The sequence below is a fragment of the Gavialis gangeticus genome, unplaced genomic scaffold, assembly GCF_001723915.1.
Source record: "Gavialis gangeticus isolate Ggan-Ray unplaced genomic scaffold, GavGan_comp1, whole genome shotgun sequence".
In the NCBI taxonomy this organism is placed as follows: Eukaryota; Metazoa; Chordata; order Crocodylia; family Gavialidae; genus Gavialis; species Gavialis gangeticus.
This window is the reverse complement of record NW_017729028.1, coordinates 27,483,044-27,495,225: the sequence shown is the minus strand read 5'-3', so window position 1 is coordinate 27,495,225 and position 12,182 is coordinate 27,483,044. Positions and strand designations below refer to the sequence as shown.

The following is a 12,182-nucleotide window of genomic DNA, read 5'->3' as shown; positions in this document are numbered from 1 at the left end:
TTGGCCAGTCCATTAAGGATGGCCTCTTTAATAAACTTTTCTAAGATCTTCCCCGGGATAGAAGTCAGGCTGACGGGCCTATAGTTTGCCGGATCCACTTTCCTCCCTTTCTTGAAGATAGGCACCACATTGGCCTTCTTCCAGTCTTCGGGCACTACACCAGAGCACCAGGAGTTTTCAAAGATACGTGCCAGGGGCTGGGCTATGATGCTCGCCAGCTCCTTGAGTACCCTGCGGTGTACAGTGTCAGGGCCGGCTGACTTGAAGGTATTCAGCTTCTCAAGGTGTTCCTTCATGAGGTCGGCATTTATGGAGGGCAGGGGATCTCCCTCACCTGGACCTCCCTGTCCCGTAGCGGGCATGGGCGTCCCATGGGACTGATGAAAGACTGACGCAAAGTACCCATTTAATAGGTTGGCTTTTTCCTGGGCGTCAGTTGTCAGGTGCCCCATCTGGTTCAGCAGGGGTCCAATGTTACCCTTGCTTTTCCTCCGGCTCCCCACATATCTGAAAAAGGACCTGTTATTGTCCTTGATGCTCGAAGCTAGTTGGAGTTCAGAATTTAACTGTCTTAAAGCCAAATTCTGGTCTTGTAGGAATTCAATACATGTAGAAATCCCTGCATGCCTCAGAGATGAAATATGGGCTTGTATCCATGCCTGTAAGGTCCAGCAAAAGCAGAGAGAATTATTTCTCAAACAAAGGGGTACTTTGTGTAAACATTTAATGCAGACAGATGACAATACAGAGATCTGATTGTTTCAATCCCAGATACAATGAGTGTGATTGTTTAAACAGTGTTGAAAGAAGGAATATACACATTCATTTTTTTCACAGTACCAACATTGATCCTTGAGGGAAAAAAAAAATCACAGAAAATACCAACCCTACTTTCTTTTCCAAATTCATTCTTTAAGCTTCTCATTTAGAAAAATACATTCATATCATCAAAAAAAATATAACTCTGATAATCAAATAAAATAGAACAACTCTATATTTTAAAATTTCAAAAATACCCAGTTATATCTTTTATCTATAACTCTTCTATTTTATTTGGGCCCATGAATGCTGCCATGCACGAGGTCAAGATCACTAAACTTGATGATTTTTCTTTTAATTTTTGCTAGAAGCAGGGGCCAAGCTAGGATTAATACCCCAGCAAGTTTATGAATCCTGGTGTGTACGGCACAATGTATAGGCCCAACTACGTAGCTGATCTAGCACCCTCTGCATGTTCCACAATCAGCCCTGCCTCACGCACCCAGCCCACAGTGCTAGAAGATCGAGCACTACTGATTTTAGACCATCCTGGGCTCATTATCACTGTTCACTTGCTGGGTGACCTGGAAGCAATCATGGCCTAAACCAACTCCTGTAGACTCCAGTGTGCTCTAGATCAAGTGCTTCCGAATGGCAGTAGCCTGCACTGTGCAAAGGCACATTTCGCATGGGCTGAGTGCCTGCATGGCGTTTTTATTTGGAGTAGCTAGTGCACAATAAGCTAACAGCATGCTACCTTCCCTGAGTGCACAATCCCTTGATCTCTGTGTGCCAGGCTCCCTTTGTAAAACATGCCCAGTAATGCATCCTCCAGGCAGAGGTATGATGAGGCTTTCATTAATGCTTCTAACACATTATGATTTCCCTGATTCAAAAAGGCACCAATTGTGTGACTGGTACAGTATCGTTACTGTAAAATGCAGCATGTGTGCTGAAAACAATAACACTGCTGCAGCACGTCAATAGGAGGAGGGCAGCTTTCTGTACGGAGAAGCAATGTCTCATGCAAGTCATACACGCATTCACCACTAAAGGCAAATAAATACAAAATATTACTGTCTACAATTCCCAAAGTGACTACTGACCTTAAGTACCTCAATGTGAGATGACTTAAAGGTGCCTGTCAGAAAGTGATGAGCACTGACACTCTCACAGTCAGGACCACAGCTGTGTGTTAAGTGGCACAGCCAAAAAATCAGGCACCCCAAATCACTAGTCACTTTAGAAAACATTTTTGGCAGTAGCTCCCCAAATTAAAATTAAATCACTCCAGTTTGGAGTGACAGTGCATGGGAAAATCCTCATAACATGACTGTCCCAAACTGCACCTGGGGCTTTTCATTTAAAAAAGAACTAATTCAGGCATCTATTTAGGACATTTCATCCTCCAGGATCCCAAAGTGCTTTTGCAAACAAACTGCTATATAAGCCCCCCAGGGATCACATCCATCAACTATCAAGATGCAGCCACTACTATGGTGAAGGGCAACAAAGACAAATAGGGTAGGACAGGTAGCAAAGAAAATCCTGTGTTCAGCAGAGACTACAAAGACAGTGCAGGTCAGAATAAAGTGACCGGCTAAACACATTGGGATATTGCTTTTGCCAGCAGTTCCATGAGATCTTCCATGACCGCAGCATCTTTGCCTTATGTCCCAATAGCAACTTCAGCTGTATGTTATCCTCAGCAGTGCTGGGGATTTGGTTAATACTGATTCAGCATGGCTAACACCTCTTTCAGGTGGGGCATTAAGTTGCATTCATTGAACTCTACTCAGAATCTTCCTGGTTTTGTCAATCAAGGCCAGTGCATTTATTCTTCTGATAATTATCTACAGGATAACTGAACACTGGTACAGTCATCTGGAATCGAAGGTTCTTCTTTGAAAGCTGCTGCTTTCTGGATTCTCATATCAGGGTATTGCCTTCATTTTCAAACAGGTTGTCACAACTGGGATGGTTCCTTCTGTGAAGGGCAGAGAGGATCATGTGATGACAAAGTCTCCATTTTTTCCTGCTTGCTGTTATTTTCTCAGTATGTTTTGCCAGATTTAGCAAAAACTAAAACTTAGGCACCTCAAAAGACAACCAGAACAGAGAGGAGAGAATAGCCTCTCAGTAAACTGAGGACTTAATATTGTCTTAAACTGAACAAATGAGGTCTAAAAGGTCTTTTGATACCGAAATGAGGTCTGAAGTTTTAGACCTTCAGCCTAGGTTTTTTTAATTGGGAAAGAAATCTGTCAGCAAGAAAAGATAGGTCATGTTTAATTACATTTTCCTTAGCTAAGGATTTCTTCACCTGTAGTTTTGACTGGATGGAACAGCCATCCCCTCCAGTCCAAAACTTCTGTACAATGGCAGCGTGCTGCGTCCCACCCCCGAGAAAGCGTACTTCACTGGTGCGTTCTGAGATTTTGCTGCATGATTTGTATTACTTACATTTGGGCAGCTTACACTAAGAGAGCAGAATCACTTACAAAACAGAAGAACAAGAAGAGAACAGAATAACTTAAAATGGAAAGCTCTCAAATACATCCAAGCCACCACTCCCTACCCCCAGCCTTGTTCATTTTTTTGTTAAAGTCTCAGAATTTTCAAGAAAAGACTTTCTTTCCTGGAGCAACTGGAGTTTCTCTAGCTAATGGCCCATTTCCACGAAATACCTTAATTATTGTGAGGCTTATTTTTCTTATTGCAGGCAGAGAGCACTGTCCTTCCTAAGAGCTCTTCTTGCCTGTATGTTGAAGAGGCAACTGTTCTTGCCCTAGCGACCCACGGGCTAGTGATCCACTTGTTTTTGCCAAGCAGACTTGGGGTATTGATTACAGATGGCTGTTCTCAACTGACCTCAGGGATCTTAGTGAGGCATAAGAGAGAAGGTCCCTAAGTGATATAGGGTCCAGACCTTTTTAGACTCAAGGCACCCCTCGTAAGACTCAGGGCACCCCTTGGCAAATGCCAGCTCTGAGCTTTGACTTATTTTTGACCACTGAAAAATAATAGGCCATTTGCTGCAAAGAACTCAAAAAGACCACAACAGGTCAAAATGCTTTTGACATACTGGACTTCTATTTGAAATCTCTGTGTTTATCTGGTTGCTCACATCACAGTTCTAACATTGTGTGGCACCCCTTGGCATCCTTGAAAGGATTTCATGGCACCCCATGGTACTAAGGCACTCTGGTTGAGAAACACTGGTTAGGGCCCTATATGTTAAAACCAGCATCTTGGATTGCACCCAGAAAGTTACTGAGTACCAATGCAGACTCTGGACCACTGGAGTTATGTGCTCCCTGTCAGAAGGTGGGCCACCGTGCTCTGCACCTTCTGTTGCTGCTTCTGGATGGTCAAGGGCAGCCTTATGTACCGTACATTACAAGTTTAGCCTTGAGGTCATGAAGGCATGGATGCTGGTGGCCAGATATGAACATGAAAGAAAGGGTCACAGCCTTCTCACCAGATGGAGTTGGTGAAAGGTGCTTCTAGCCACAGCTGACACCTGAAGATCCAGGCAGACCCAGAAGATCCAGAAGCACCCCAAGGCTGCAAACCTAGGTGACAAGAGGAGGCAGAACACAAGTGATAGGTGTCCTAATCCTTCCCAAGTTATGCAGTCTGCCCACCATCATCACCTCTGTCTTTTTTGGATTCAGTTTCAATTGGCTCACCTGCATCTAACCCCCAACTGCAGCCAAGCGCTGGGAAAGGACAGTGACTATGAGGCTTGGGTCAGATGAGAAACAGAGGTAAAGCAGGGTGGGATCAGTATGCTGAGATGATATCTTGCTCCAAATGCCCCTGTCAGGCCACTGCAATTTGCTGCTGATTTAAACTTACCTTAACTGTTCAAGTGCCTGCTCAGTTTCCTTTTGACTTTTTTCGGTGATTGGGTAGAAAAGGAGTATGAATAAACCTAGAAGAATGAGGATGGCTGGCACTACCCCAATCAGGATTTTCAGTGCAAGGATCACACTGCTGGATTGTCTGCAGGCCCCTCCTTTGTATCCAGCCAACCTAGGAAACATCCACATGCCCAGTACTATTATCCACATGCCATTTGTTATGTTAAGCCCCTGACCCAAATCCCAGCCACCCAGACTTTTGCTCCCATTTCTTCTTACACCTCCTTTTACTCCTTTGTCTGCTAACTGTCCCCTGTGATGGCTAGTCCTGCTCCTATCAATGCCAACGTGGAATTTCATTTCCCTGAGAGCTGGCTTGGATCTTGCATGCCACTTTCCTCCCCATCTTCTTTTAAATACGTTTATTACTTCATTTAATGGTGTGACTGACTACGGCAATAGTGAGATGAAATCCTACAGAGCTGCATTTGTCTGAAAAGTGATTCAACAATGTACTTAAGCATGTGCTTAACTTTAAAAGTAGATAAGTAGTCACACTGCCTCCACGAGCAGTAATCACCTTCAAGTTAAGTACAGACTTAAGTGCTCTGTGAAACAGTAGTGGAATTACTCAGTGCCTAAAGAGAAGCACATTCGTAAGTGCCATGCTATCTCAGGGCCTAGGTACCACTTAGCATAATTGATGGTACCCTAATCTATGCTGTCCCAGGTTGTGGTATTCTTCTGTTTCACTCTGCACATGCACCATGAAAAGTTATTACCCATTCTCTATCAATCTGCCTCCTACACTCTCCCACAAATGTCAGCTCTGGTCTCCAGCAGATGGCAAATGCCTGGAAGCTCACAAAGAGGAACGAAGCAGAGTTAATCAGCTGACAGTAATACGTTAGTTATGAGCTTTCCATATGTAGTGTCTAAAAACAAGGAGACTTATTTTCTTGAGGAGAAAGTATTATGGCATCGGCTGCAAACTTCATAGCAGTTGACCAAAATACTTCAGGGTATTTCATGGCAAGGTCCACAGTGGAGCTACCACAACCCACCACCATGCTATTTTGGTTCTCCAGTCTTCAAATTGCAGTAGTGGCAGAAGATAGACTATTAAAATCACAGTTACCAAATGGGACTTAATTGCCTGCTATAAAAGCGATCTTCCTAACTCACAGTAAAAGCAGCCAAAAAACAAGTATTTTAAAGAAATTTTCAACCAAAAGTTTCCAGTTGCTGAAAACTGATTTGGACCCATAGCCTACATTGTAGGTTCCACAAACATGCTATTGAAAAGGTAGCCACAATTTCTAAAAAGACTTTTGATACTGAGACTATTTCTCTTCTTCCATAATAATCATTTCCATTTGTTCAGCTTCTGCCCCTGCAGACTTGGAGTACTGTACAAGCATTTCTGTCACACTAACACCTAGCAGTGTCAGTGGAAATCTGGCAAGCCTTGCGCTTGGCTCTGTAAAAACAGAGAACGAGAGACCATTTCTGCTCCCTTTCCCATAGACATATATGGCTGGAAGAGACCACAGGAGGTCCAAGGCAAGATCAGCCCTCTCCAAACCAAATGTTTGGCAATCTCCACTTAAAAAATATCCAGTAATATGAATTCCTAGTAATGTGTATCAGTACTTAACCACTCTCCGAGCTCAAAAATTCCTCCTAATATCCAACCTAAATTTTCCTATCCCTTAAGGGATGGGATGCTTCATAAAGAGCTGTATCTCTTCAGCAGTGTTACTGCAGTGGTAAGTTTCTGTGTTCTGTGCCTAGGGGTCTACATAAGCTTCACTTGTATTTGCAGCTGAGATTTATGAAACTAAAGTAAATAAGGAATATCTAAAAGGAGCTCTGTTACTTTTGAATTGAAATATGTTAGTGTAAATGTCTCACTGCCCAGAAGGTCTGACCTGGATGAGAACAATTCCAGGTTCATGATGTAGTCAACTCGAACTGACATCTTGTCTATCTATACCTGCCAGGATCCTGCTTTCATGAGTGGTGATTAGCCGCACAGGAAAAAAATGAAGGCCCTCAGAATCTTTTTATAATAAAAGCCAAATAAGTGGAAACAATCACTTACTCAAGGCTTGCTGAAGACATTCCTAATCCAAGCGCTGCTGACAACTTGGTGAAGAAGACATACGAAGAATAGAAGAGGGCTTCAGGCCTCTTTACATATTGATTCAGCAGGCGGAAGTGATCAACAACATCAGGCAACATGGACCTGGAGGCCAGCAAGAGAAGAGGAATGAACAGCCTCCAGCAGAAGTCTGAGCCTCTTTCATGGACAGAGTTGGCAAAGGGTCCTTTTTCTTGGAGGTCTGATTGTGTACAATGATTGTGTAAATCACAGAGCGGAGTATGGAAAAACAGAAGGTGCCCTTGTTTGAAAGGAGGGCCATAATTGTCATAGGAAATGCACAAAACACACCGCAAGGCCACAGAACCACAACACCTAGGTAAGGTAACCAAGCCCCTTCCACACGATTACAAGTTATTGCTTAATACTATTACTTTTACCAACAACAATAACAACAGTGATAATAATGGACAAGAATGCCCGAGCTGGATTTGGGGCCACTTGGATTTTTCCAGAGGTCTTATCATGCAACTACCTCAAGTGTGGTAGCATGCAGAAGCAGTTGTAGGACACTAAAGGGGCCCGTCCTTCCACTGATCGAGACTGCTTCTGACCCAGAACCACAGCAGGATGGAAGTGGGTCAAAACATCAACTATAAATCAACAAGTTTCATTTTTACCGGTTTACTGATGGAGGGCAGGCTGTGTTCCTGAGCTCAGGTAGTCTGGGCAGCCTGAATACATACCCCTGATCCCCAAAAGGCTTCAGTTTTCATAGAACTGCATCTATGAGGCATGAAGGGCTGTTCTACCTGACTCAATCTCGCTTTGTGGTCAGGTTGACTTCAAAAGCCAGGCACGTGCAAGAAGGGATCCAGCTCTGCAACCTCTTCACTTGGTTTTAATCAAATAATTCACTTCCAAGCCCCTCTTCAAACACGAACCTGGGTGGGTTTGACAGTTTCTTTCATCCATGGCCCCATACGTGGCACTCCTGCATTTTATTTGCAACACAGAACCACCCTGACTCTCCACAATACTTTGCTAATTGATTTGCACTCAGGGTCCATCCCCATTTCTGTTGCCATTTTAAAAATCAAATCCAAGCAACCAACTTAGTGTTTAGCCACGTTCTGCACCTATGTAGGGTATCAATTCACTTACAGCTAGACACCGAGAGCAGTTCTGTTTATACATAAAGACATTAGCTGTTAATTCTGTTGTAACTAGTGTCACAGGGCCGCACAGGTATCTTCTAAATATAGTGAAAGCCAATGTAGAACACATACCAGTTTATTACTAAATTCTGGCTTTCCCTGAGGTACATACTGTACATTTGTAGATACACACACTCCCTCCCTTCCCGCCTTGAGACCTTCAAGCATTAGATTCTCCTACCACGGCAACAACAAAGATGCTGCGATACTCAGACCAGAGACAAAGGCCACCACATATGCCACGCTCAGGTTTGGGACTGTAACCAGCATGACTGCGAATGGGATCATCCACTGAGAAAAAGAAAAAAACAACAACAAAAATGGCGTGTCAGGCATGGAAAAGATACGGCACATCATGGAGAAGATACATTTTGCTAAAAAACAGAGGTGGCTGTGGGAGGCAGCAGCCCGAGCACCAGGCTAGTCCAAAGTTTAGAGCCTCCACATTTTGGAAAAAATGTATTCCCATCACGTCCTTATTTGTTACCCAACTTAGCGAGAGTCCCTTCCCAGACTGCAAATTCCCAGCAGAGACAGATAACCTCTGCATTAGTCTGTAGTGGCACGGCTGTCATTTCACCACAAGAGCGCGCTCTAGCAATACAAGATTATACCTTGTATAAACGGATACAATTGCAAGCAATTTTATGATCAGTTTCCCTCTGCATCATGCACCCTTTCAGAAACTAAAGTATCCAAAGAGGTTTCTGGAACAATAACAGCACTGATTTAAAATGCAGTGAAGAAGAGGCACGAGGCAGGACCAGCAGGCCTGAGGCTCTAATGCAGAAGCGGAGGTATTCGGGAGTAGAGTTCCCTAAGATCTAGAAAAGTCACTGTAACATATGTCCACTGCATTTTATTTTTCTTCTTTATAAATTAAAGACTTTTCAGTCCTTAGTGGCTCACTCCCCCTCCCATACCTCTCCCTTCCACGACCACACACTATGTGACCTACAGACAAGCAGGCCCACCAGTGACCTGAAGGGTTTTAACTGACTTACAGAGAACAGCAGGGCAAAGGGAGGGGAAATGATAGCCAAGGACACTGGACTTATGAAAAGTACCTGATAAAGATCTTTAATAGTTATGTGGAGCGGAGGTGACCTCCATCTTACCATTTCAGGTATCGCTTGGGCACCTTCATTTCTTCACATCAGCCTCCACATGGGCGAGTCTACACAAGACACTTTATTGAGCAGTAGAGCAAATTACTCCACAGTATGCATCACCGTCTACACATGCAGACCCCTACTGTGCAGTAATTTGCTCTCCTCCGCAGTTAATTTGCTACCTGCATTTGCAAGGTACCCAGCAAATGTGGGTAGCAAATTCACTGCCAAGTAATTACTGCTCAGTAAGGCACATGTAGACGGCTGACCAAGAGTAAATTTGTTCCTGGTCAGCCGGGCAGCAGGAAGCGGGAGATTGCTCCCTGCCCCCGGGAGCTGCCTACTGCTAGGGCGGGCTCCGGTGGTGGAGCCTGGGCAGGGACAATTTCCCCCTGCCCTGGTAGCAAGGAGTTCCCAGCCCCTGCTCCGCGATCATGGACCCCGCACCCAGCCAGGGGCTCACTGCTAGCTGCTCCACCAACAGATTGGGGTCGGGGGCTGGGACCTGACCCTCCCCTGCAGCTCTTTCCAAGCTCCCTGCCCCTGACTGGGGAGCCGGAGCTGTAGTACATTGCCCCGGCCTGGACTCTGCCACTGGAGCCTGCCCCAGCAGCAGGCATGGGGCAGGGAACAATCTCCCAGTTCCCACCAGGAGACAACTGTCTCCTGGCCCCATGCTCCCTGCTAGCCCCAGGAGCAGCCTGGAGCCCCCTCTGGCTGCTGCACGGGAGCAGAGCTGGGTGGGAGCAAATCTTCTCCCAAATGTGCACACATGTAGACTCCTGCCCAGGGTGTGTTTACTCTGGAGTAAATCCATCCAGCAGCATTTGCACGTGTAGACATGCCCCATGAGGGCTGAGCACTTGATCTCAACAGCATAAAGCAGATGGATGTTGCAGCTAGTTTCTGTCCTGTGCCCCAACTGTGGGCACAGGAAGGACGATACAGCATGATCCTGCTGGGGCTTGAACCCTGCCGCCCCAGAAAGTTTAGATCATGTTGCTACTGATACTTAGGCCACTGAACCATCTCCTCCAGCCAAAACTAAGGAGGAGTGGGAGAAAAGGAGTCTGCGTCCCGCCACTGGCATAAGAAAAAATCTGTGATACCCACATATCTTGTCTGAATGCTTTACTTTCAGGTGTCTCTTGATATTAATTTAATGAGAATATTAAGTCTACAGAGGCTACAGAAAATCAACCCATTTTCAAATAAGTATGTAGTACTCCTTCCACCCTTAAAAGAGGCTGAAACTCTCAAGGAAAAAACAAATGGCAGAAACACAAGAGCATTGAGTGAAGTGATATTGTTCCCACAATACAAGTGAAAAGGTATAAGGAAGGTGCAACAGAGGCTGACAGCCTGGGAGGTAAATCTGTGCTCCTTCAGGGCCCATCTTAGCTTCTGGCAGCTAGCTGTGCTGGAATGCTAATGAGAGGAAGAAACAGGTGGGACATGTGACTTCCAAGTATATATTTCAACCTATCTAAAGATATGGTACAATCCAGAGTTTTGTTTTGAAGTCACACACAGATTGCAGTTTCAATAAACTGTTGCTGTACAAAACACACAATGGCTGTTACCAGACCTGAACTTTTTGGGGTGTTAGTCAAACTTTCAAAAAACTTAAAAAATTTCATACAGAGGGAAAACATGGACAATTCCATGTCCTGTTCACTGGACAGCGAGGAGGAATTTCGCTACTCCCCCCTCCTTAAACTGAGTTACAGGTTCAGTTACCTAAACTGCTCAATTTTGTTTGGTTCAAGTCAGAACCATATATTGGCCATAACAGAGATGGATCCAAACCTCAAACAACATGTAACCCTTGGATTTGGGGCAGCCTGGATCAGAAACTGTAATATTATGCTCAAATTCTTTTCTGTGAAATGGGCACAATGTAGAACCTGCTCAAACTTGGGGAAAAGTTGGCATCTCATATTCAGCACCAGCCCAATCTCCAACAAGCAAAACTTAAAATCTGCCAATAACATATATATCGTTTCTAGGTTTTAAACAAACCTTGAAGCAAGAAAAACTGTCCTTGGTTTGAGGTCTCATTGCCCAAGTTTTGCAGAAACTGCTACTGTTGGTCATGTAAAATGCAGCACTAACAGGTTTTTCTACCATTTTTGCTTACCGAAATCCCACATGCTGCACTTTTCTTGCCAAAGTGCTCCAGAAACCACTGCCAGAACGGAATGCTCACCGCTGCTGACACCTGCAAAGGATGAAAACAAGATTTGTAGGATATTTATTAAGATCATCATCTGAGTAAGCTACAGGGCCCACCAACACCCTCTACTGTTTTGTGCAAAAGATCTGAACTAAGGAAGAATTTAAGGCTTCCTGCTCTCTTTCCCACTAAGAAAAACAAGAATGATGGAAAAAAGAAATTGGAGAAATTATTAGTATGTAAGCTAAAACTCCCCGCTGCACATAAGCACACAAAACCCCAGTGCAATAGGCAGTGTACTAATTAAATAAAAAAGAATACAACACACTTTCCCCAGGGATCAATCTAGGGCATTTATAAGATGTCGCAGGGGTAACCACGTTCAAAAGATTATTTTACCTTTGACCACCTCAATTTACATTTAACAGACTGGCTTCCTTGTATACGTACTGGCCTCTGGCTGCTTTACCACTCCATCCAGGAAGAGCACAGACTATCTGCAAAGAGGGATGTGGACCACATGGAGAGGGTCCAGAGGAGGCCACTCGCATGATCAGGGGGCAGCAGGGCAGGCCCTACGAGGAGAGGCTACGGGACCTGACCCTGTTCAGCCTCCACAAGAGAAGGCTGAGGCGGGATCTAGTGGCCCGTTACAAACTAGTCAGAGGGGACCAGCAGGCATTGGGGGAGTCCCTGTTCCCCCGAGCACTGCCAGGAGTGACCAGGAATAACGGTCACAAGCTGGCAGAGGGTAGATTTAGGCTAGATATCAGGAGGCGCTACTTCATGGTCAGGGCAACTAGGATCTGGAACCAACTTCCAAGAGAAGTGGTGCTGGCTCCTACCCTGAGGGTCTTTAAGAGGAGGCTAGACAATCACCTTGCTGGGGTCGTTTGACCCCAGTACTCTTTCCTGCCATGGCAGGGGGTCAGACTTGATGATCGGCTC

At 44.9% G+C, this 12,182-nt stretch overlaps 1 protein-coding gene across 1 annotated transcript in view; it reads right to left on the bottom strand.

Annotated features, from left to right (window-relative positions):
* Window positions 1–707: 707 nt before the first annotated feature.
* The window catches only part of MFSD2B (major facilitator superfamily domain containing 2B), a 66,049-nt gene continuing 54,574 nt past the window's right edge, over window positions 708–12,182 (bottom strand). The window contains exons 10-14 of the mRNA XM_019520677.1: window positions 11,199–11,279; window positions 8,128–8,237; window positions 6,730–6,873; window positions 4,621–4,797; window positions 708–2,746 (exon numbers count right to left, since the gene is read on the bottom strand). Of these exons, the coding sequence (XP_019376222.1) occupies window positions 2,689–2,746; window positions 4,621–4,797; window positions 6,730–6,873; window positions 8,128–8,237; window positions 11,199–11,279 (570 nt within the window). The 3' untranslated portion in view covers window positions 708–2,688. The remainder of the gene's footprint in view (window positions 2,747–4,620; window positions 4,798–6,729; window positions 6,874–8,127; window positions 8,238–11,198; window positions 11,280–12,182) is intronic.